This window comes from Anopheles gambiae, chromosome X, assembly GCF_943734735.2.
Source record: "Anopheles gambiae chromosome X, idAnoGambNW_F1_1, whole genome shotgun sequence".
NCBI lineage: Eukaryota > Metazoa > Arthropoda > Insecta > Diptera > Culicidae > Anopheles > Anopheles gambiae.
In genome coordinates this window covers 1,501,929-1,527,192 of record NC_064600.1, presented here as the reverse complement: position 1 = coordinate 1,527,192, position 25,264 = coordinate 1,501,929, and the positions used below count along the sequence as shown (strand labels likewise).

General features: G+C 47.1%; 1 protein-coding gene across 2 annotated transcripts in view; it reads left to right on the top strand.

The window, feature by feature from the left end:
* The window catches only part of LOC3289610 (uncharacterized transmembrane protein DDB_G0289901), a 53,189-nt gene that overhangs the window by 7,762 nt on the left and 20,163 nt on the right, over positions 1-25,264 (top strand). For both annotated transcript variants that reach the window (XM_061655154.1, XM_061655149.1), the window contains exon 2: positions 11,391-11,729. In XM_061655154.1, the coding sequence (XP_061511138.1) occupies positions 11,391-11,729 (339 nt within the window). The remainder of the gene's footprint in view (positions 1-11,390; positions 11,730-25,264) is intronic.

Sequence of the window (25,264 nt, the reverse complement as noted above, 5' to 3'; positions counted from 1 at the left end):
TTAGATACGACCTGTGTGAATTAACTTGAATTAACTTAACTTGTGTGGATAGGGAAGTCTTTCTGGCAATGGTTCGTCGTGCCATTCAATAAGACGAAGAAGATTGTTTTAAAAACATTCCTCTATTAGTCCTGCTACTACTCTATAGATGGCGCTGACCCAGAACAGATATCAATTATCTAAAACACATTTAATTCTTCGATTAATTGCCACCGAATCGTGTTATTGTATTTCTGCTTATTGTCTTTTATTTTGGTTTCTCACAAGGAAGTAAACATTATGCGAAAGATAAATAAATAAAATTCATAGAAACTACACAACGGCATCACTTCACCCAAAAACAGTCCGGCCTGTTGGGAAGGTGTACGACCACACCATTTTTATAAACTGTTTATTTCTCGTATGTGAATACCTTGCCGATGTGTCATGCATGCCCATCGTGCGTGGGGTGTGCACAGCACAACCACATCCGACCGGTGGAGGTGTTGCTTAGCTTAAAAGGTGTGTGCGGCCACTGCGCTTCCCCTTCGACCATTTCACCGTTACGCATCGTGGTGTAGCGGCCACGCACTGTAGCAGCCGGGGTGGCCATTTGCATTCCGAAGTGGTTTGTTGTTTGGGTAGAAGATTTGGGTAGCCGCCCTTCGTCCGCTACGCCGTTCCGCGCTTGCGGCCCGCACTGTCCAGCCGCGCTGGAAACAACTAAATCTTGCCACAGTGAAGACATACCTCCACACGAACCGCTTGTTTAAAGGTTGCAAAGTGAAGAAAACTTCACATCTAGGTTTATTGTGTGTTACTCCTGTTTTTTTTTTCTTCTGGGAGTCGTGGGGGAGGAAAGGTGTGAAGTTTGTGCTGATGAGCACTGCGGCTTGCCTAATAATGTTCTGCAAACCGTTCTTTGCCTGGCCATTACGCTCTAAACGGTAGGCATGTACGCAACGAGTGGCGCAATAAAGAGTTCCCCCCCCCCCCCCTCCCCCAGCGTGCTCAGTTCGAACTTTAGGCGCACTTTTCCGCCTTCCCTCCCACCTTTCTTTCCCCCTTACGAGCGGCCATTCTGTCTGCTGAAAGAGAAAAGTTGCTCAAAAGCCCAAGGTGTGTGTGTGTGTCTGTTGCAGCAAGGCGGAGTGGCAGCGATCATTGTCGTTGTTTAGATGAGGAACGTTGATGAAAGAAGCGGCAACCGCGGGTACCGTTAAACTACATGCACACGCATAAACAACCGAACGTCAGCTTCTCTCCAGGTCAGGTTTTGCTGGCGGAGGATGGGAAGCGAACCACCGTTCACCGTTTTGCCTTTGGCGTGTGAACAGGCTAGTCAAACTATTGATTGATTTACAGGGAGGTATAGATAGGGGAGACCTCCTGCATGGGTTTATCGCTTCTGGGCGGTTTTGAAACAATGAAATTAAATCTTCTTCTTTGCTAGAATAACCGTAATCGTGCTAGACTTCCCATTTTTATGACTATTGGTATTTAGGGCAGGGTTGTCCATTCGGGTTGCCCGCGTGTTTTGTATAGGAAGGCCTCAAACATATTTCAACTGTATTTTACTTGTGTGTTTAAATGCCAATCTAACTTACTGACTGCTGGCGTCGGTCCAATGGTAAAGCCGTCTACTCGAACGACTCAATAATAGGCCCGTCATGTGTTCAAGCCTAGAATGGACCGGACGGCCCTCACCCCGTAGCAAGAATTTGACTATCCGGCAGCGTGGTAATGAATTAAGTCTCGAAAGCGCCTGTATAAGCCTGTATATCCGCGTAAGACGTTACACCAAATAGAAGAAGAAGAACTTACTGCAATCCGCCGTGTGTGGATACATTTAATGAAACATCTTCAATCGTAAGTGAATTAGAAGACCAGATTTATCTTTTGGAAATAACTACATAACTGTGTTTGACAGCCCTGGCTCGCTTGTTCGCTTCCCGTTTACCGTTTCCTGCTTACCATGTGTGTTTTTTCCTGTATTTGCTTGCGCTACACACGCTCTGCCCAGGTGACTCTCCCTGCACCCCCCCCCCCCCCCCCCCCCCCCCATTTATTATGATGTTGAGTGAAGCGAGCAGCTCCAACCAGAAGTTGGGTTGAGTTTGGAAATGAGACGTAGGAACAACTCGCAACAACCAACAAAAACACCATTTCATTTCAAGGAAAACTATTTACCCAAAAAAAAACACCTCCCCCAATCCTCCACACCACGATAAAAATGCGCATAAGAAATATTGGTAGCCAATTTCGAACGTAGGGGTTGGAGCTAGAAACATGGTTGTAATACCGTGGGGACTAAGAAACGGTAAGAAACGGCTTTTGTAAGATGAAGTAGAAAAAAAACCCCTTCCTATCCACGTCCAATCAGCTGCTTGGCGTAAACAGACCTGCAACCGTATGTTAATTTGGCAAGCAGAACGCAATAATATATAAACAAACACACGCGATCCAGCGATGACATCAGTGGTGCGTGGGTGTCTTTAGTGTTTGGTCCACGCGAGATCTGGCCCACAAGATGCCGCGACTGCCCTAAGCATTCAAATACTCTATTTATGGGCGGCTCTAAACCTAAGGTAACTAAATGCGTCACGTGCAAGAAGCGGTTGGTAGCTTACGTGCATCGAAAGGCAATCGAACTGTTTCACACTGTTACCAATGGTCACGTACTGGAATATTCGGAATTTGTTTTAATTAGAGTATTCTGGCAGTTCTGTTCGTCTGCTCCTTCTCCAGAGCTGCCTGGAGCTGTTTGCCGTCTGCAGTGTCAATGGTTCGTCATGATGGCGTCAAGGTTATGGTTATCAATAAATTTACATTGCCTTTTGTCTGATGAGATTTACATTTTTGGAGCGCGGAGATCTCGCGGAGGTTCGTCCGATTATTCTTTCAGTCCTCCTATTCCTTCTTCGTCGTTCCAGTTGGAGATCTCTTTTGGAGGTGGTAGAACGAATTCAGGGTGTCTGCGAGCTGTGATGGTCGTTAGAGTGTATGATTGTCGTGATTTTTGAAGAGCATGCTCCAATCCAAATGCGCATTGCATTCCACTACTTTGTACTGGTAGCTCTGAGGATGTCCGGGCATTTTGAGGTCGTGGACAAAAACAACCTAGAATAGATGAGGTAATGAGTTTTGTAATTCTTCAGACAATCTCATCTCGACGCTCCAGCTGCTCCGAATGATAGTTCTGACCAGCCAGTGCAGTGTGATATTTAATATTGGTTCAATGTCTCTCTCTCTCTACAACATGTCATTCACTGTAACAACTTCCGGACTTGCGACCTGTCCCATCGTCCGCAGGGACTGTCTTTTTGAATTGCAAAACACGCTGGAAACGAGGGGGGAAAATGACGGGATTAAGGGGTCCAGCAAGCTGTTGCACAAGCTGCTGGGGTAGTGTGCTACCGCGATCTCTAGCCGACCCTTCGGTTGTTTGCTGCGCAATTCAGCGCTTCCAACCCCGATTCGATCGATTGTTGTTCGCAAGCAGCAGCACCTCCAACCAGATTGCACTTCCTCGGCACCGGGAGAGTTCATCGAGCCGTGCCCGCAGCGCGGTGGGAAAATGGCGCCCCGCCGTTCCCAGAGCCTGCAGAAGGTGAAAAACGCTTCCCACACAAGCCTGCACCTTCCCGCACTTGGCGCCCCCTTCCCGAGAGAAATGAAGAGAATGGGTGTGTGTGTGTGAGAGAGAGAGAGAGAGTGAAAAAGAGAGAGCAGGAGAGCCTGCTACGAGGTAATGGGGCTTTTCCGCCCGGACGTTTATCTTACACTCTGAGCGGGCAAGGGATGGGGAGAAATTGGAGGGATGTCTGCGCCACATTCTACGGCGTGCAGTGGCCTCCCCCCCCCCTCTGATGAGCGGTGATCTGCTTGCGATCGGTTTGTTTAATGATGATGATGACGATGTTATTGCTGCTGCTATTGACGATCGTGTGTATGAGGGGGGAAAGGGGAGACCCAGGGTGCGGGACATTAGAGAAAAGCAAAGACGATGAATCTACTTTCGCCCGCTCGCTCGGGGGGGGGGGAAATTATTGCCAGCATCCACGACGGCGGTGGTGGAAAGAAATGTGAAAGAAAGCAAGCGGGAGAGCTGTCGAGAAGCTTGACGTACACTTTCGCCCCGATAGAATGTCCTGGGACATGCGCACAGACCGGGCACAGCTGATCGACAGGCACGAGAGGCATATGATTTAATTGCGGAGGTTGCACTTTTTGCTACGCAGAGACCCCCCCCCTCCCCCGCCCCTGTAATAGTGAATGTAAGCGCTGGAAGTGAAAGAACCACACATCTGGAGCCGACGCAGGCGACGAACTCGTCAATTTGGTCTGGGAGGCGCTGCACCGTGACTTGGCCGTGGCTGGTACACGCCGTTTGGCAATAATTACAGCGAACGGGGTTAGTACCTTAGTCTCGTATGCGGCCAAGGGGCCGGGTTCGGTGACACTTAACGATGTCTCGATAGAGACCGAGCGCGCGAGATTGAACGTTGTGCCCGATTAGCTTCAATTATCATACTTTGCGCGCTGTTTTGCTCGCTTGGTGGCGCTGTGTGGGATGGGACGGGCAATGGGTTTTTGATGAGAACGAAGGCCTGTGCACCACCGGCCGGCCGAATCGAAGGAGATCTTCTTGCACCCGGGTCGGGTGCAACGATCATGTCATCGTTGCTGTTGCGCATCAATCTACCGCCTACGCTGGGTCGTTCAGCCTCAATTGATGCACTTACGCGCCGTACGCGATCGCTGTCGTCCACAAGTTTCGCCCAGCGGCCTATAACTATACAGACAACGAGAACCGAACGACTCAAGCCGAACTCGAGCTGATTTGTGTCGTCCATCCTGCCAGGTGGGATGTTTTGTTTTTTATGTTTGTATATGTGTCAGCTACCGAGGAAAGCACAATTACTCTCTCTCGCTCGCGGGTGTTTAATTAACCCCTGCCTGTCACCTGTCACCTCACCTTTCTGTCAGCGGCCGGCGAATCAATCAAACCGCGCAGCCAGTGCTGTCGAAATGCAAATCAGGATGGGCAGCAGTGCTGCCAGCAAAATTGTATCTTTATTTACAAAGAAAAGCTTGTTGTAGTTTTTTGTTTCGCTTGCACGCAACGCATGCTGGTGGAAGTGTGTCTTGCGGTACCGCTACCTCCTTCTTCTTTTTTAATTGCTCGACGTCTCCTCCACAACATCTCCATACGCTGCAAGTCGTGTAATGGGCGGCCGTTATCATCATGAGCCGGATATTGATGATCGATTAACTCGCGCACACAATGAGCGATCGGATCGAGCCTTTCTCGGGCCGTTTAGCCTCCCGGCTACTCATTTCACCTTGTTTTTGTTTTTTTTTTGTTTTTTTTTTTTACTCTCCCTCCCTCGTTGCACGTTTGCAATATTCCATTTCAAACGCCCACGCTCCCATCAAAATTGGGCAACGTTCAGCTGGCTGCTTTTCACCGATTATTTTGTCGCTCTTTGCATCGTTTTCTTCCAACTTTCGTGCGACTTCTACGGTGCCGAATGCAGCTTCCTTCGCCTTTCTTCGCCACCTTCTTTGCATTGCTCGACTGTTCCCAGCCGTGGGTTGTCGCGCCGGGAACACTTTCAGCCGGGTGGTGCCCCGCGAGAACGTAGCGCGCGCTGGCGTCTATTTCGTGAGAAACTCGGCGAAAAGTGGGCTCGATCGAACGTCTTATTGCTGCAGCCCCGAACGATTGAGTGCGCCATTGCTTGAACCTTTCATTCAACCTCCCCCCCCCCCCCCCCGACTGCTTACCCGTTCACTCCGTTTCGTTCCATGCTGCCACCAAAGACACGCTCCACGTTCCGAAATCGGAACGGATCGATGCTGCTGCTGCTGCTTTTGCCCTCTTTCAATCGAGCCCGGCTGTGAACCATTATGTTGCCTGCTGTGTGTGTCTGTGTGTGTGTGTGTGTGTCTGTGTGTGTGTGTGTGTCGGGGGCGCAAACGATGGAGAAAGTTCTGCCCGCGCCTGCCCCCGTCTCGTTGATCTTCCCAAAAGCATTGCTTCCCTTTCATTTCCTCCATCCCCGCCACCAAGACGATTGTGATTTTGACAGACAACAGCAGCAACAAGCAACGAAAAAAAAAATGCACAACCGCACACAAACACATATCTATTTATTGGAAAGAAACGATCTACAAAAATAGCCCTATTAACAACTGTTACGAGCTCGTCAGCACTGGTGGAAAGGGTGAACCATTTTCCCCCGGGGAAGAGTTGTGGGGAGGTTAGGTTTAGGCTGACTGGTGGTATGCATTTCATGAAAACTGTGTAACACAACAAAAAAAAAACTGGAACGAGACTTGTGTTTTAAATTAATGCCGTACCGATTCGGCAGCACTGGCCGTGTCGATCCGCTTCTTTTGTCTTACGGGTGGGTTTGTTTCTTGTTTGCTTCTTCTTCTTCTGTCTTTTCTGTGGTCCGAGCGTGCCTTCCCAATTGGTGTAATACACTCATTGGGATCGTGTTCCCGCAATTGACGAGCTTGATATGCTGCTCGCTGCAAAATGGGTTTCCACCGCTCGTTGTTGCTCCCCATTCGCCATGGCGGGCAGCTGTTGTGCGTCCAGTGTTTGGCCCGCGCGCGCGAGCGCACTCGTAGGTAAAGCTGCAGAGGTAAAGTGGCGATGCTACGTTGACCTACGTCTGGGAGATTATATATATATAAATGGAAGATATGCACGTGTGTTTATTCCGCAGACGACGACGTTCTTTCGGTGGGCGTTATTTTTAGCTTCCATTTCCTCAAAACACGCCTTTTCCAAGCCCGGAATGGAAGCCCCGGACCACATCCAACGGGGAGGAGATAGTCAGCGGTGTCTCCCGCGGCGATACGATCGTTACGTTCGATGGTTGCGTCCAGTGTTTATGGTACAATGTTTTACGGCGGAAACATGATTGGGATAGGTTTTTTTTTATCGTTGCGCTTTGTACTGCTGGAGTAGCTAAAGAATTACATCGACACATGTCCACAAACTCCTAACTCACGTCGATATGCTCTAGGAGTCAATAATACCTACTAAATATGTTCCTACACGCATCTGAGCATCTTGTATGATTTATTAAAAGCAAAACAGTTATTCTAAGGGGAAATCCATGAATTACGTAATGCCAAAATAAGATTTTTTTATGCAATGCCTCCTTCAGCTAAACGTCTGCTAGCATCAACTATCAGTCTGATGTTATCTCTTATGAAAATGAAATTTTTTTATTGTTTTAGGGGTCCATCCATAAATTACGAAAATCAAATAGAAAAAAAAAATCATCATCCTGCCCTTCCCTGGACGTATCATTCGCAGCTCGTTACGTATGTGGGATAGAATATGTAGTGACATGTCAGATTCATTGACACATCAACAGACCTATTATATTGGTCGAACGACACTCGAATCCGTCGGAAGCACTCGAATCGAATGGGAGAAAATTCAGTATCGTATTCGCCGTTCGAGTTCGATGCAGGTATCGTCGACTGGTTTGTTATTTTCCCAGCGTGTTTGACAGATAGTCGAAGCCATCGGTGGATGGAGTAAATGTAAATATTCCAATTGTAAACATAGCAAATGAGTGATAAGTGTGTTAGTTTACTAATGATAGCCATAATTACAACTATATAAACACATCTCTCGAATAGCACTGCTCGATCAAAATATACAGTACAGAGTTTTGCTTCATTGACTCGAATCTTCCGACAACCACAATTGAATAGCACAGTGAACAAAACGAACGTTTGAGTGAATGTTCTCGAATGCCGAACGTTGTGTAAAAGGCCTTTTATTAAGTTAATTTTATGGTTTATAGTTTACGTAGTACAACATGGAACTCTACAACTTGCAAATATAAACATCTAAATCCAACACGAGTTTTACGTAATTTGTGGATGGCCCCTCTTATTGCATGATCAGAAAGATATCTCAATTGTTGATGCAAATTTGCAAATAACTCACTATTGCCCGTAGGTTAGTAGCTGCGAGGATATCTTTTAACGCTTCGCGAACCTTCGCAATCTCTGCAACCTCGGCAAAAAAAAGGCAGTTAAACGCGCATTTGTTTATCCCCATTTCCCACGACATACCAGCGTGCTGGGCGTAAAGCAAACGCGAGCGCGAGCGCAGGCACAATCAAAAACGTGCATTCCATGCAGTCATACGTGCAAAAGCCATCGGCCCGGGCAAACGGCACATTAAGCCGGGGCATTAATTGTGTGTTTTGATACAAAATAAACGTGCCCTCGCTGCTGTGTGGTTTGGCGCTCGTTCAATCAGCCAGTGTAAATGCAATTGTAACGCACTATGTACCTTAAACCGTGCGTCTAGCAGAACGGAAAATACTGGATCCTGGGTAGCAGGGTGTTGGTAGGAAGGGTTTTTTTTTCTATTCTTTCTTTATATTTAGACACAAACACACAACGCTCTGCCTTATTTTCTCTTTCTCTTCCAACTGTCAATTTCGGGGAGGGTTTCGAAAGCCTGCCCCCCATTCCATTCGTCAGTACGAAAATATTCGTGTTTTAGGACGTCGTCGTGGTTGTTGTTGTTGTTAGATTCGCGCAAATCATTCTGCCACCTTTTTCCACGTGCTTGCCCCTCCCCCAGGTCCTTCGGCTAAGGGGGGGGGGGGGGGGGGCACGCGCCAAATCTTTGCTGCATTTCGCGCTGCCGATTTCAATTCCAACCAGGAATGCCGCCAGCCGCAAAAGGTTTTTGGACCGAAATTGAATAAAGATAAATTTAGCATCACTGCCGCTGTTGCGCGCTCGTTCACGCACAAGGGGGAATGCCGGGTGTGTGGACGCAGCTGGGGCAGCGCCCGGGGAAATGGAATGGTTTTGGTTGCCCCACGGTTCGGTAACTTCTTCCTCCGGCAGCGCAGTAAGGCACCCCTCGCGCTCCTGCGCAACCGTTTGCTCCCTTCGGTACAATAATGTTTGGCGGCGCTCTTCTGGCGACCTGGCACCAGGGCCCGCTCTTTCCGTGGCGAAAATCAAAATGTCATAAATGTAAAATTTAGCAAATTGTACTGGAGCGAGCAAAAGCGAGATCAACACAGCGATAGATAGATAGATAGGGCGAGAGAGAGAGAGAGAGAGAGAGAGAGGGAGCAAGCGCGATCAGAGAGGGTTGGCGGTTGGCGGCAAGGAATGTAAAAGGATGAGTTTTTATGAGCTCATAATTTGACGCCATCCGGCGAGTGGTTAGTGGATTTTCTTCTCCGTTCTGTATCGGAATGGAGTGGAAAAAATGGGAAAGTAAATAACTTTGCCGCCGTTTGACGTTTCGGCTCGGGTGAGCGGGTTTGTGCGGCGGGCAAGGGGAACGAAACAAATATTTGCCTGCTGTTTTCAGTTTTATATCGTGTAGGTTTGGAGGCGTTTTGTGACGTGTGTTTTACAAAGCAATCATGTTTTGCAATGTTAATGGTTTGCTAATTAATAAGTTGAGCCTTTCGCTATGGTAAGGTTTTAAGGAGTCAATCTTTCAGTTTTTGTTTTACAGACTAGTGATACATTAACTTCTGATTTGTTCGACTATTCCTTATCGTACTGTTGTATCCGTTCTTGTATTTCGTCTTCTCTACCCTCTTAATCTGTTTCTTGTCTGTCTTTGAATACGCTTTTCCTTCAAAGTTACTTTTGACAACTGCTATTCCGTTCCTTTACGGTAGTAGTATCTCTGCCCTTAACATAACGCCTCTGAACATGTCAATAACTCTTCATGAGACAGTCCAAAACAATGGGGCCCTTTCCGTTTTAAGTTCGTAGGCTGAAATTTCAGCCTGTCAGCTGTTTGCATTGTATAGCAGTTTTCGAGCAGCTATCTATGTGAGCATAATATACAGGTGGGCTTATCCCAAGGTGTATGAATTTAGAAGGCTGATTTTTATCGCTTCTGCTTCTGAATGAAGATTTTAAGAGTGTTTTTGAGTATTCGTCTAGCTACCAGAAAGCCTGTTTGAGCAAAAGTTTTCACTCGTTCTGTCAAAAAGTGATGTTCAAAATTGGTTATAAAAAATGCTATGAGACCACCTGGACTACATACACTTTGATTCTGAAATCCATCGCCAGATCTCTTTGATGCACCTTGGGATAAATGTAAACAACACCGTGTTTTCGAGCAGGTACTCGAATCTAATTCTAGCTTTGTGGCTAGAACAATCTAGACTGAAAATTTGCAGGCTAGTTTTTTGTATGGTTTTGTATGGAGTGTTTACATGATTTCAGCCTCCAACTGTCAAACTCCATACAAAAAAACTAACTAGAATCGTGAAGGCCCCCAATAGTAGAAACAATCAAAGTATTTCATGTATAATTACTTCTTTTTGTAAAATTAACTTTAACATAATTTTTTGTTTTGTATTTCTAATTGCACTTCTTCAAATCAATTTGACAGGTATATTTTTCATGTCCATGTTTGGTTATTGGTTTTTGTGGTTGTGCTGTTACTGTATTTGTTTATTCTTTATTTATGGTTTTGTTTTAGTTCTTGTTATTTTTGTTTTTGTCTAATGTTCTTCATTTTGTTCTTGATTCATTCTTCCCATGTTCCCATGTTTATGTTTTCTGTTGTTCTTTTGTTCTTGTTCATTTCCTTGATATCTTGTCTTTCAATTTTGTATTTGTTTCTGTTCTTGTTCTCCTTTTTCGTGTTATTCGCTTGCTTGTACTTCTTGTTCTTGGCATTTTATTCGGTTTTTCTGCTTCAATCATGATTGATCTTCCCCAATGACTGGTTTTGAATGAGTTGCCTTATTTTTGTTTATTTTTGTACACTACTAAATCGTCAGTCTGGCGTACTGAGAGAACAATATCCCGATGAAGTTCTTTTTGCAGTATTTATTCAAATGTACACGAAATGCTTCCATCACTTCATTGCTGTGCATGCTTAAAAATGCAATTGGCTGCGAATAATAAAACTGGCAATATAGCTACCACCCGTTCGTACTGTGATGTGTTCGTTGTCGATGGTTAAATGTTTTATTGTGATTATGATGGAGCAAGCGGCGAGATTGTAAAACGACAGCGGGAATTTTTATGGTACCATCTTCTCGTTGCCCCCGCAAAGCAATCTGTTTACCACTGACATCATCAGTTTTGCATCAGTCTGCATCCAGCTGGCTCGGATTGTATTTATGGTTTAAATCAAACTTGCAAAATAAAAAGAACACTCACACCCACATTAGGGAGAAGGTTAACCTGTGCCCGGCCGTCGCTACTGGCTGGCGCGCCAAACCAAAATCAATACCACCGTGCACAGTGCAATAAACGCTGTTCCAGTTTGTTTTGTTTTGTTTTGTTTTTTTTTTTGCAACTTTAACGATCGTAGTTTAAATGCGCTTCTGTTTCTTCTCTCCCGTTCTCTCTCCCTCTCCGCACAGAGTATCGTTCGGCTCGTCCAAAGGTTCGATGGTGGAAACGCTGGTGTTCGAGACGCCCACCCCCCTGCCAGAGCACGCCGAGCGGGAGTTCTTTCAGTCGCCGGCCGTGCTGGCCGGCGCCGGCCACACAACCGTGTACAGCGGGGGCAGCGGCCCGCCCGGCACCACCCTGGTGCACCATCACTATCCGGCCCCGGGGCTGGCGCACCATCCGCATCACCTGCCGCACCATCACCATCCGTACCAGCCGCAGTATTCCGGGGGCTACCACCATCCGCTGGACGGTGGCCCGGCCACGGGAGCCTCACACGATGACAGCGGCATCGAGCTGCAGGAAGAGTAAGTACCGGAGGGGATGGGTGGGGTTTGCACTTGCACCTGGGGAGGGTTGAATGGGGTTGTTTTTGTTGTTGTTGCTTTTCTCGATTCCACCTGAACACATTCAGCTCCATTTCGTACGGAGGACAGCGGTACGGCGGACATCACAGACTCTCTATCTCGGTCTGTTTTTTCATCTCTCCTGCTCTGTCTCGCTTCCCATGCGTATCATGTTAAAAAATATCCACTGATGGTGCGGATAGTAGCCACCAAGAAGAGCACACACACACACACGCTTAGAAAGCATTCCCACCGCCGCGCCGTAATGAAGCGAAGGCATCGGCTGCATCGCAACCGAGCATAGCGGGGGAAGGCGAGGGCACCGAGCGGCATCGAGCAAAGAGCAACAATACGGCGAAAATGTAACACGGCAACGAGCGCGGCCCGGGCGAATGTCAGCATAATAATCAACCGTTCGCTCGCTGCTGAATGGCAACACAATTGCACGACGACACGCTGACATAACTCGGGCCTAGTGGACCGGAACCATGCAATTATGTTTGAATCTTTTTTTTTTTTGCAAACGGGACAAACCGGACGACGGACGCCCTTCCCACTAGCCCACGTCGCTCTAGCGGTGGTGGGATAGGCAACACGAGAGACGAACTCGCGTACTTTCGTGCGGCTAAAGCGGCATGGGGAACGGCGAGACGGCGACGGCCACTTGGAGATGATCCGCAACGTGTGGTCGAGCAGTCCCAGTCACCAGCAAACGCATTCGCTTCGGCGCTGCTAAATTTTAACCAATTATGACAGACGGCGAACCTCACGTTTGTTTGCACAAACACTCGAACTCTGCCTGCTTTTCGTTGTTTTCTTTTTGTGTTCGTACGTCAAACATAATACCCGTGAGTAATTCTATCCACAAACCGGAGCACAGAGCACCGAAGATGCATCTCGGCCCTTTCAAGTGGTTCGAAACGTGTTCGAGAAACGTGGTACAACGTGGGGACCACTGCGGTTCCAAAATAACGCCCGCGTCGACCGTCACCAGAAACCAAACGATCCTGAGCCTGCTTTCCCAGCTCATCAATCATGTGTATGGCCTCCCTTTTCGGGGACCGGGTTGTGACCGGATACCTTCAAGAATTTAATCATTATTTCATCATTTGTCGCCCATTCCTGCTATCCTCTGCGTTACTTTGGCGTACACTGCTTGATTGCGGTACAGCTGGGGCATTTTGTGTATCGATTAGCGCATATTGATTATGTGGCCGCCTTTGTGTGTGCCTGTGAGTGTGTGTGTGTGTGTGTGTGTGTGTGTGTGTGTGTGTGTGTGTGTGATACAGTGTCTGATTTATTCATGACCTTTTTAATAGTTGTGGGCTTTAGCAATTGAAACAGGCAGTAATATTTTTTCAATCAATCACTCAGAAATGGATTTGCTTTCTCAAATTCTTCAACTCCCGGAACACCTCAAAAGCAAAAACTACATTCGCATTACATAAAATGCAGCGTCATTAATCCGTTGCACGTTCCAGAATTTCGCTCGAGCGCCCCGTGCAGGCCACAAGGGACACGGGCTAGCTTATTGCGAACAGCTAAATAAATATAATTCCCGTAATTGACAACAGATGTCTAACCTTGCTCGCAGTGACCTATTATACAGGGGCGGCGCGGAGGGAGCACCGATGCCTGGGGATGCTTCGTCACATTGCATCCCATTTACTACACACATCCGGTCTGTATTAGATTACGGCCGTCGGTTCCCTGCTGGCTTGCTCATGGTCAGCACGGAACTTGCAGCAGCAAATCAACATCGTGCGCTGCTCCAACACGGCACTGGTAGCCGCTCTCGCGCGCCCGCAAGATCCCGTATGGCAGCGTGGTAGGCGAATCCGTCGAACGGAGAGCTGCACTTGCTTTCTCTCTCTCTCTCTCTCTCTCTCTCTCTCTCTCTCTCTCTCTTTTGATATTTTGACCCGTTGTATGTATGCTTTTGCTTGCAGGGAGCAAGCGCATTATGAGGCTACTCCTGCTTAACGTTACTTCCAGTGAGTGCCATCGCGGTGTACGTATAGATACTATGGCTCGTAGCGCGTGTGTATTTGTGGCGAGCAGGGCAGTTTCGTCTTCACTTTTTACCAAAATTTGGGAAGTGTGCCACTATGGGCACGGTTTCCTACAGTCACTGGTGTGGAAATGAGTTACAATAGAGCTTACTGTTATCTCGTAGTTAGCGCCCTGACCCTGAGCGCCTGAAGGTATGCAAAGTTATGTTTATTTTTGGCTTGTTTACAATAGCTGGTGTCATTTTTGTTCAAATGAGTAGAATAAGAACATTTTTTATATGACAGCTTGGCGAATTGCAACACTTAAGAAAGAAGGTTACCTTTTCAGCAACTTTTTTCAGTTTGAACAGTGTCAAATTACCGTGTTCTGTTCTTTGTTCAATCAGTAATCGATCAATAGCATTCGTTCGTGCTAGCAAAACTTTCTTTGGTGGTTTCGTGGCGACTAATTCCAATGGAAATAAAAAAAAGGAGTTTAAATATAACTTGTTTCAAATATGAACGCCCAAACATATGCAATTGTGCACACCGAAATTTGAACACTACACGAAATTTGAGAATAACAAGCAAAACATATCTCAAAACAAGCATTTGATATTTTATTATTATCATTATTAAACCGGTTTATTTTTCCCACGTAATTCTACACTTCAACTCGTTGACCATTTCGATGCGGCGTTATCCAACGGTGCCAGTCAGCACATGACATAATCAATTAATCGAGTGACTGTTGCCCGTAGAAACTGTTACTGCGAGTGGTAAACAGACGGTGTTGATAAACGCACACCTTCTGGAACGGGAAGCAGTAGCAGCTTCCAGTGAGCTCCATCGCCTGCCATCGTCCGCTGTGTGCGCAAGGGAGAGCGAGCGCGATTGCGATGGGCGCAGTGGCAAGGCTAGAACGAAAGCGGGGACGGCACTCACTGGAAGCGCTCAAACGCGGTTCTATCGGGCGAGCGAGTCACAGCAGCGGGCAGCATTCGCGCACTCACTTTACCGCACGCAAGATGAGTTTGATGGGAAGTGTTTGTTTTCTTCTTCCTTCTAATGTGATGATGATGCGTGCGTTGTCTCTAACTGTGTGTGTGTGTGTGTGCGCGCACTGGTTGAAGCTGTTAACAAACACACTCATACATACCCCGGGATGGCACCAACACACACACACACAGACACACATACAGCTGCGAAAGAGTTTCGATCCGCAAAGAGAGCGTGGAGGGCGCCCTCACTCTGATTCCGTTGGGTGGGTTTCACTGTGTTGTGCGGCCGTGTCGAAAGGGTCGAGCAAACCGAACGAAAACACAATCAAATCTAGCGGAATATCGTGACGACGTGCATCTTTGGTCCGGTTCCTGTGGCGCTCCTGCGAGGTGAACGTGTGAGTTTTACTTTTACATCGTTGTTGTTGTTGTTGTTGTGGTTCGACTACTTTTGTTGCGGTTGTTGATTCGGTGCTGCGGTGGTGTGTATGTGACGCGCCTGGTAACACCGAAGTATCGGGAAGCTATAGCCCCAAAATCGAACGCTTGGTACGTACATAGTTTCGCCTTTATTTCCTTGTTACTATACACTTTGTTTTTGTTGTTGTTTGAAACTGCAACACAAAAAAAAGTGGACAGTAACGACTACGTTCTACGTACAAGACGGGCCAGTAAAGCAACCGGGCTGCTTTGCCCAAATGCGCTGGCAATAATGGTAGGGCAGCCGGGCGTCCGGGAACTAACGGTTCGCCAGCCCCGGGAAGTAGCCTTTCAAGCGGCACTACAGCACTACCCGTCCGGCATTAGTTTTGTAGGTTAGTTTCCGCGTGCTTGCCTTGCGCGGACTCGCGCTTTGACGTTTGCAGCTCGTACAGCAGAGGGAGAAGAAGAAAAAAAAAGGGTGCATTTATCCCACGGGCTATGCTTTTTGTGCAAGTGTACGTGACTGTATGTGTACGCGTTAGCGAAACGAAGGAGAAGCACCGCACCAGAGGCAGAAGGAAAAGAAGCAAAAAAAAAAAAAAACGGTATCGTTCCGGGTGCAGCACCGCGAAACACAGGCATGGCATTATAACCTTACCGATTTATAAATGGCCCCTAACCTAGTTTGCCATACGGTTGTAAGTAGCCAGTAAACCGTGCGTTTGTGTATATGTGTATGTGTGTGTGTGTGTGAATCTGTACGTGTGTGTATGCATGCCCTTTCTGGCGAGTCAAACTTCAACAAAATGTATCAACGGTATACCTCCCGGCCCGCCCAAAACAGCCGCTCTTCAATCAGCCCCCCTCCCTGCAGCCGCTTGCAAACGCCACAGTCAAATATTTGGAGGCCCTGATGTACACGTGTATGTGTGTGTGTGTATGAACGCTAGTGTCTGTGTACGGCGGTGGCCAAAGTGTCCAAAAAAGGGAAGAAACGCGCATTCACACACCATTCCCATATCAAACGCTAAACAAAGCCAATTAACGGCCACTCACGAAACTGCTCGAACGTCAAAGTGACTCAACCTACGGTGTGTGTGTGTGCGTGTGCGTGTAATGTTTTTCTTATTTATTTAATCGCTTCAAAATCTCCAAACGCTCCTATACCACATCTCAATAACAACAACAGCATCAACACACACACACACACAGCTCGTTTTTAGAATGGTTACGATGTGCGGAGGCAGCAGGCAGCGAACCCCTCCATTCAACAAATGGGATGAAAATCCAAGGATATCCACAAGGATATTGGCTAATTGGCGCCATAAATCCTGCTGCATCGTGCGCCTGTCTGTGTGTGTGTGACCTTAGGCACGGTTGGTGCTTGGTTGTCGGTGTATGCGTGTGTGTTTGTTTTACGCGAGGGGCTCTGTGTGGGATGGTTTGACAGTTTTCCATTCTGGTGTAGACCGCCTGTCTCTATGCCCGTTTCATAAGTCACATCCTGCCCGAACGTTCGCTCTTCGCCCGTTCTCTCTCTCTCTCTCTCTTTCTCTCTCATTCAATGAACCGCTCGAATTGAGCCGAAATGGAGCTACTAACGAGTGGTTGGGGGAAATGGAGATTGCACATCGAGTGGATTGTTTCTTGCAACAAGAGCAAAAAAAAAAGCCAGCAATAAAACAAAAACAAGATTAACAAAAAGCGTGGCATTTGTCGTGTCTGGCTCAAGCTATGGCTAACCATCGTGCAGTGAAGCGAGCCTTATCGAAACCTATGGATCAGAGTCACTCAACTCTCTACTACCGCGAGCGTACGCTGTGGTACGCCTGTGCTTATGCACTGCCGATGCTGTCGACTGACCTGATCCCTCCAGCCCCTTCCTCCCCTTTCCTATTGCACTTACGGCCAAGACACGACCCCACGCGATTAAGGCGAGCTGCTCTCTCGCTCGCCACGGTCCAGCGGGTCGTTCCGTGGCGTCCCTTACCAAAACGCTAAACCGCAACTGGAAACCGCTCCGGTTCCGGTTGGGCGCTTGGACACGGATCGGGGGGGGGGGGGCAGACAACACGAAACGCTTGGCCAGGCTCGTTAGCAACAACGCCGTAGCTTGCCCCCAACCTGCGCATGGTTTTGTTCAAGGTCAAACAACGCAAAACCAATTGTGTGAAGCCCCTGAGTTTCTCACACACACACACACACACACAGCCATGCCACTCTCAATTCCGCACCACTCATTTTGTACAGTAACGCAACAACAACAAAAAAAAATGTCACTTTCAATTCGTCCTCATCCCGGGTAACGGCAAGCGGAGTCTGTTTGACCATAAACACCCCAGCCACTCGGGGTTGATTTGGCTTATCCTCCGATTCACGTATGCACGTATGCGTGTGTGTGTGTGTGTGTGTGTGTCTATGTGACTGTGCTTTTTGTGTCCTTTGTGTCCTTTGTCGGTCGATGCGGACGGATGGAAATCCTCCGTCCCTTCGTAATTCGCCTGCCCGCGATTTGCTCTCCGTGGCACACTCGCCAGGACGAGCGAGCATGAAACCCAAGTGCCACACAAATACCTGTTCCATTAGGGAGCAAGTGGGGGAGTAGGGTGGTAGGGTACGGTTTGAAGGGAAGCCCCAATTTACCCCTCCCCCCCTCCCCCCTGTGCAATGTGTGTGTTTGCGCTTGCTTCGTTATCCGTACGGATGAGTTCTTGTCTGCGCTTTTATCGCTATCGCCGTCATTATTTCCTTCCAACCCTCGTCAAACATATATATATATATATTTATTTTCACTTCTTTTTTATAGTGGTTGTTGTTGTTATTGTTGATGGGATTGTGCTAATCTTATCGCGGTGCCGGTGCCTGGCGAAACGAGAAATGCCATTGCAATCGGGGAAACTCGTGCGGGGGAAGTAAAGGGGTTTACAATCCCCCAAAAAAAAAAGCTTCTATTTTTTTGTATTTGGCTTTGGTTTTCTATCGGCGCGTGACAATCGGTCGATCGATGGCAAATAAAGCAGTCGAACCGGGTACGGGGAAACCTTCGGTGAGCGACTGCCGAGTGGGTGCGGCTGTTGCTCGGCACCCGCTGCATTTTTGGCAACCGAAACGACGTTGTCCAAGCTGCCCTAGTAAACACACTAATAAATAAAAACACTTGATAGGTGCTAGTTTACCGCTTCAGGTACTAGAGATGTGTCACTAGACTATCAGTGAGGTTTGCTATTAAATGCCTTCGACTAACAAATGATAGTTTCGGGTCGCCAGATGCCTTCTACCAACTATTTCGCACCATGTATTTCATTCTATCTCCAGTAAATTGTAAATTTTGACTAATCATTCGTAAATAATCGCTCATAGCTAGCTTGTTACGATATAATCTAATATCCCCTATTGCCTACAGTATCAATGGCTGGGATGTAAACGTACAAAAACAGTTACCAATATAAAATATGTTTACACTTTAAACATGTTGAGCACTTCATACTCTTCAACAAGTGCCTAAAACATTAGAATATATTGCAATAATAATTAAAAAAAAAAACTAAAGTTCTGAAGCTGTCTACCTGAAGCAGCTGTGTCAAACTCATTTCATCAGAGGGTCGCAAGTACAAAATTTCAGTGATTCGCGGGCCGCAAAGTTGGGAATGGAAAATATACCCCAATATTTATGTAAAATACTTTTTTACATTTTTATTGTTAAACAAATTGACTTTTTGTGTACTCCTCGCTTCTTATCTGGAATCGTTTGTTATGTACAAATTCGCGATGTTATTTTTATATGTGCTATTTTTACATGAGAAAATTTTTTTAATGTACTTTCAACGTTATTACTAAAAAAGGACATTTTACATTACTCGCGTTCTCTTACGGCAGTTCTGCTAGAAAATATCTGTTAAACACACTTTTTCACTGAAGTAGGAGAAGTCTAGCAGCCTGTAGTGAATCTTTTTCAAGCAATCCGAGCTATCCATCACTGGATGAATAACAAAAATATTTGCTTACAATGTTTTGACAGATCAAGAGAAAAATTGTAATAACACGTGTTGAAACATTATTTTTTGCTAATTTCCAAGTTCCAAGTGTTCTGGTGATATATTCATTTCTTATAACAAGAACCCGTATTTTACGAATAACTTTTTTTTAAATTACGATAATTTTATCTGACGAAGAGTCGTGGTGTGTGTTCCCATACAGATCGGCAAATCTGTTTTTGACACTTGAAGGAAGATGATTCGCGAATTGAGGAATTGAGGACTGTGTGAGCTAATCTATTAATAAGCTTTGTATTGCATGGCTTCGGCATTTAGATTATTTTTATCCTTAATCTAAATCCTTTAGGCTTAAACGTAATCATATCATTTTGGTTTTGATTTTTGGGGAGGTTGGAAATTACATTAATTCGTGTTGCAGAATGTTGGGTACAAATAATTCCAACTTGGCTACAATCATTTTTATTAACATTTATGGTGGCATGATTATGACAAAAAACAGAAGTGGCTCCATTCGAATATCAATGATGTAACATTCTAAGGTCGGAAAAATCGAAGCCGAATGAATCCTTTACTCGGCAGTCGGGGGCATGGAGATTGTCAAATTCGGTGGGACAACCGATGACTCCAACGGTTCCGAATGGCTTTAAACGGCTCTATAGGCTTCGGACCGTAGCCGATTGAGCCGGTCTCGTAGTACAGTCGTCAACTCGTACGACTTAACAACATGCCCGCCATGGGTTCAATCCCCAAATAAACCGCGCCGCCATACGTAGGACTGACTATCCTGCTATGGGGGGAATCAATTAGTCACTGGAAGCCAAGCCCACAAGTGGGTACAGGCAGGCCTTGACCGACATCGGTTGTTGAGCCAAAGAAAAGAAGAAGATAGGCTTCGGACGGCACCGAACGGAACTGTTGGTTTGATTTTGGCCGGATTCGGAGTAAGAATAGCTAAAATCGGAAATGGTTTTGAGCCGTGGATGCGATTCCGACAATCCATCACTAGTTGTTGCGAAGTTTCCTAGTGTGTGTATCAAGTTATTTTCATTTCTTTTTCGTTTGTAGACAGTTGACGCAAATCTATTTTTCCATACAGAATGCGCAATCGAATGTGCACAAAACTATGCTAATATTCAGAATTTAATCGAAACATAATACGACTGAGCTTGCATTCGATTCAGTGATTCTTAAGGGTCTCGATTGATATGTACGTTAGTGTAAAATAAGTTTATGAGATGTTATGGGTACATTCATGTTAGTTTCCATATACCAACAAAAGGATTGTCCTTCTCTGGAAAATTTAATACACTTTGACATGTAGTAATAACAGATTTAGGGTTTGCAGTGCTTTTAGCAATTCTCAAAATACTCTTGCGGGCCGCATCCAGAATCGACGCGGGCCGCATGCGGCCCGCGGGCCGCCAGTTTGACATACCTGACCTGAAGTATCACGTATTGGGAATTGAAAACAGGGTTTCAGTTAGACAGGATTACAGTTTAGCTTCCATATATGTTCTTAGAGAGACACCCACTGACAGCAGTCAGGCTGGAAACCATCTTGTCACACACAACGCCAACATTTGCCCTTAGTAAATCTTCTCTCTAGCAAGTCCAAGCGTGCGCAACTACAGTTTTCGTAATTTCTCGCAAGGAAATCGAACTGCTTCGCCCGCAATAGAGTCTTTTATCTTTAGACAGATGGAAAAATTATACTCTCAGGTCAGGCGGGGGGGGGGGGTCTCGAGTGGTGCGAAGGGCTGAGCGCTAATGCTGAGGAGCGCACCCAAGCGGGTGTGATTACGGCCTTTAGCGAGATACCGAAGGCGCGAGAGACAGAGAGCACCACGGAGAAAAGGGGAACATGGTGTGAGATTAAACTATTTTTAAAATCTTTCCATCCAAACGTCCCCATCACTACCGATACACACACACACACACACACACAGTTAAGGCAGGCAGTTAAGCGGGATGCGCACACACGCGGGAGGTAGTAGGAACCGAATGCACACAATATCTCGCTGTCTCTCTGCTTTCCCTTTCGTCCCAGCATCCCAGAGCGATGGGGGAAACCGGCACGTGCGTCTAATGAAAATTTCCTTTCCACCCCTCCCATGCGCTCCTACTTTTGCTGGTGTTAATATACACACACACACACACACACACAGGCCCGCACAGACACCATATGCACGGGGTGGTGGGGCCTGGTAGAAATGGCGCATTTTATTCGTCCAACTGCGCAATATCATCATTCCCTTGCCTGGACTGCGTCGAATCCCTCGCGGAGGGGAGGGGAGGGGGGGGGAGGCATAACTGAAGGAAAAGTCGCTTTGTTTGTTTTACGGCGAACCGGGGGTTCGGGAAATCGTTCTGTGCAAATGTGTTCGATTTTCCCGCGCGGATCAGCACGCTCGATCGTCGTGGTGTTGTTGCGGCCAAACGTGTGCCTGTCAAAACTGCGCAGTTTTAAGCCGAGCAGCAACTGCTCGGCAAACTGCGCCTAGAAAAAGGCTATCTGAATGTGTGTGTGTGTGCATCGGAAGCGCGGGACGGAAGCAGCGTCGCCTATCGTTCGCCTAGGAAGGTGCCTAAGAATAGCATTGGCATTGTGTATGCAGCTTCTGTACGCGTCATTTGCCGTTTGTTTAGTTCGGCGTTCGTGCTATGCACTATTGGCAGAAACCAAACAAGCAGATAGCGCTTTTTTACTGCCCAGCGCAACGGACTGCCGGAGGCTATCTTGGACCGTCATCTCTGCCAGGCACGATAAATTAAACATCCTGGTTGGGAGTGGTCACGTTTTTTTTCCGCGCTAGACTGCGCATAGACCGCTCCTTTGCGGTACCAACGTACCGCAGATGTAGCAGGAACCTTACCTTGCTTACACACAAACTCATTGTACACAGGCCGGGGCTACAGGCCCTGTATAGAACCTGTATAGGGGCAGGTAAAGCTCACCGCCTCCATTGCATCTAAAAAGGCACAATGTAAAACTACCTGATAATACCCATCAATATTGTACGATGTAATCTTGCCGAGCCGAGCGGCAGACACACACACACACAGCCGCTTCCATTGTGCGAGAAGCGTCCCAGCAAACGTGAGGCGGCATCCATCAACCCATACCCTCACACCACGTGTGTCACACATCGCTAATTAAGCGCCTGTGAGCGTGACTGCTCACGTAGACGCAGCGCGTTGTACCGCCCGCTCTGAACCCAACCGGCCAGCCGAGGAGTGTGTGATAGTGAAATTAAACATTCGCCCCATCTTCAAACGGCTTTACACGATACACTCACCTACACCAGCGCACGTACGCGTTTCAAAAAAAAAAAAAAAAAAAAGCAAAAAAAGTCACCGAAAGCAACAGAACCCTGGCAGAGAGAATCAAGGATGTTTACCGACTGGCGTTACCATTTTCTCTAATCCTGATGGCATGTTATGGGCAAGAACATTCTCTACGCGCTCCATTGGTCATTTAGGGGGGTTTTGTGTGCAAAATAAACTGTATCAAAGAAAGTGGCAAGCAACAACAACAAAAAAAATTGGAGAAATGCGGACCAAAATTGACGTAGATGCTTATAAATAGATCCGCCCATCGCGCCATAACAAAACGCCCAAGCCCACTCCAAATGCATATCATTCGAGACGGGCGAACAGCCACTTCCCCGCACGTTTGGGCCGATCTCAGATCAGAGCTGCTTTTGCAACATTCTTTTTGCTTTCCTGTTCGGCGTTTGTTTTCGGATCGAAATATTGTATGACCATCGGCACACAGATTAGCGGCAGGAGCAATGGCGCAGTATCGCAGCGATTTTTTTTTCTTTGCACCGAGTTTACTGCTCTTTAATGTATGAGGATCGATATTAAACAATAAATTAATTAAGCCACGTTCTGTTGCTGCAATTCCATTAGCGCAACAGCAGCGCTCCGTATCTTTTTTATGAGCGCTCCAAAACCACTCGACTTGTTGTGCTGGATGTGAGATGCATTTGACAGACGCCCGACACACAGCCACACAGCCAACGTTTCAGATTAACCCATTAAAACACCTCCCCGCCTCAAGCCCCCCCCTGTTTTAGGGCTCCAGTGCCCATCGTCCTACGCTGAAATGCGGTTGCGCGATCGTCGAATCGTCGCTGGAATAAAAGTGTTATTCCGGTTTGATGGGTGCGTTATCGGGTTGCGTTCGGCAGATTATCGACGCAGCGCGAGCGTTTCGTCGGCTGGGTTCGCCCCGTACCAACACCAATCGACAACTAATCGACCCGTTTTGCATTGCGCTGTAGATCGCGCACTGCATGAAGTAATATTGGAGCGTTTGAATTTGTTTTTTTTTTGTGTCGGGGTGCGGACAGATCTCGTAACCACCTCCGCTCGCCCCGCGCGCGCACACCCACACACGCACACTAGACATTTTTTCGGTTGCTATGGCGCGCGCGGTTGTTGTCATTACGTAATCGGGAGGAAGTTGATAGGGCAATAATGGCACGCCCGCGGCCAGGGGAGCGCAACAATGGGCGAGCACGCGCGCGCGCTCCTGCGGGGCTGGCCTGGTGGTAGGTGGGTGCCTCATTTTGACGTCAGCTTCCGTTCCGTGGCCGCTTTGTTGTGGTATATGTTTTTCACAGTGTTTGGATTCTCCCGCTCTCTGTCTCGCGCTCTCCGCTTTGGTTGTCCCCGGGACCGGGAGGAAGCGGCACAACAATCACAAGTATGCGGGGGATACTGGGGATGACGGGCGCACGCGGAGGGTGCGATACAAAGGTACTTGTCTCACTGACACACGGACACACACACACACACCATAGGAGTGTGTTTGTGTGTTTGTGGAGAAGCATCATCGTTTCCGATGAGATCATACCAGATGGATGCGCGAACCGTTAGGTTAAAAACAACTCCCTGCCCCTTTACACGTACTCTTCACACATTTAACTCCAGTGCCAATTCCCGGCCAGTTTGAGAAATAGTTACAACTTTCAACAAACACAAATACACGCGCACACACACACACACATAAGCACACGAACGTCAAAAACAAACAACTTCTTGTGGAAATAAATAGTCTCGCTGGAGCGTTCGTGGATGGTTCAAGCTAAACAGTTCTGGCGTGATTTGTGCTACACAAGGTTGGTGGAAACATAACACACACACAAGTACACCTGTTGTTATTGGCCGATCCGCCCAATAGGAAGATCGTTTGCAGCAGCTCTAACCCTATTTAAAGCACCGTTCTGGCTTGTCGATTTGCTTAACGGTCGTGTGATCGGGCAGCGAAGATGATGGTAAAGAATGCAATGCTTTGAAGTTGATTTTTTCAGCAAACTAAGCCATCAGTGAACGATAATTCCACTCAAGTAGTGCATACAAAGTACGCTAAAGTGTTTTTTTCCCCCCGGTCGGCAAAAGGGGCAGAGCAATGACTGCGAAACGAGCACGACACTCTGTTTGCGTAATATAAGCGTAATTCAAGCGTTCGCATTTGTAACCGTGCAACTCTCCGTCGCATATCTGCTGGCCACATTAACTGCAACTGTTATTCTGGGCACAGTTACGCAGATTGAAGCAACAGTGTGTCATCCGTATGACGTTGCAGAAACGTATTTAAACTACTTGCTTGTGTCGTTTATTGATCGTTTGGGTTGACGTTCGTCTGTTTCTCTCTCTCTCCTCCCCCACCTCCCAGGGGGTGGTCCTCAGCGGTTTAGCAGATGTTTTGCGGAGCGCCCTCTGCGCTCCGTGCGCTCGCCCAATTAGTTCGCCCGTGAACACAAACAAATAAAATGGTCCAAATTATTGCGCCCATCGAGCGCGGGAAGGGACTGGAGCGCGGTGGGTCGCGTGAATGATATCATTTGGCTTGGCCATTTTGTGCAGCAATGTTTTGACATAGACTGTGGCAGACTTTGTATTGATTTTTGTTTTAACTCCAGTGGCTGATAAAGTGGGTTTATTTTCTTTGTGGAAATGAAGCCTGACGAACTGTTTATACGAAGCAAATACAATAAATTTCGAAAAAAGAGAAAATAAAACTATTTTTTCTTCTAACCATCAAAAACCGCTTCGAATTCAAAGTGAGCGTAATCGAT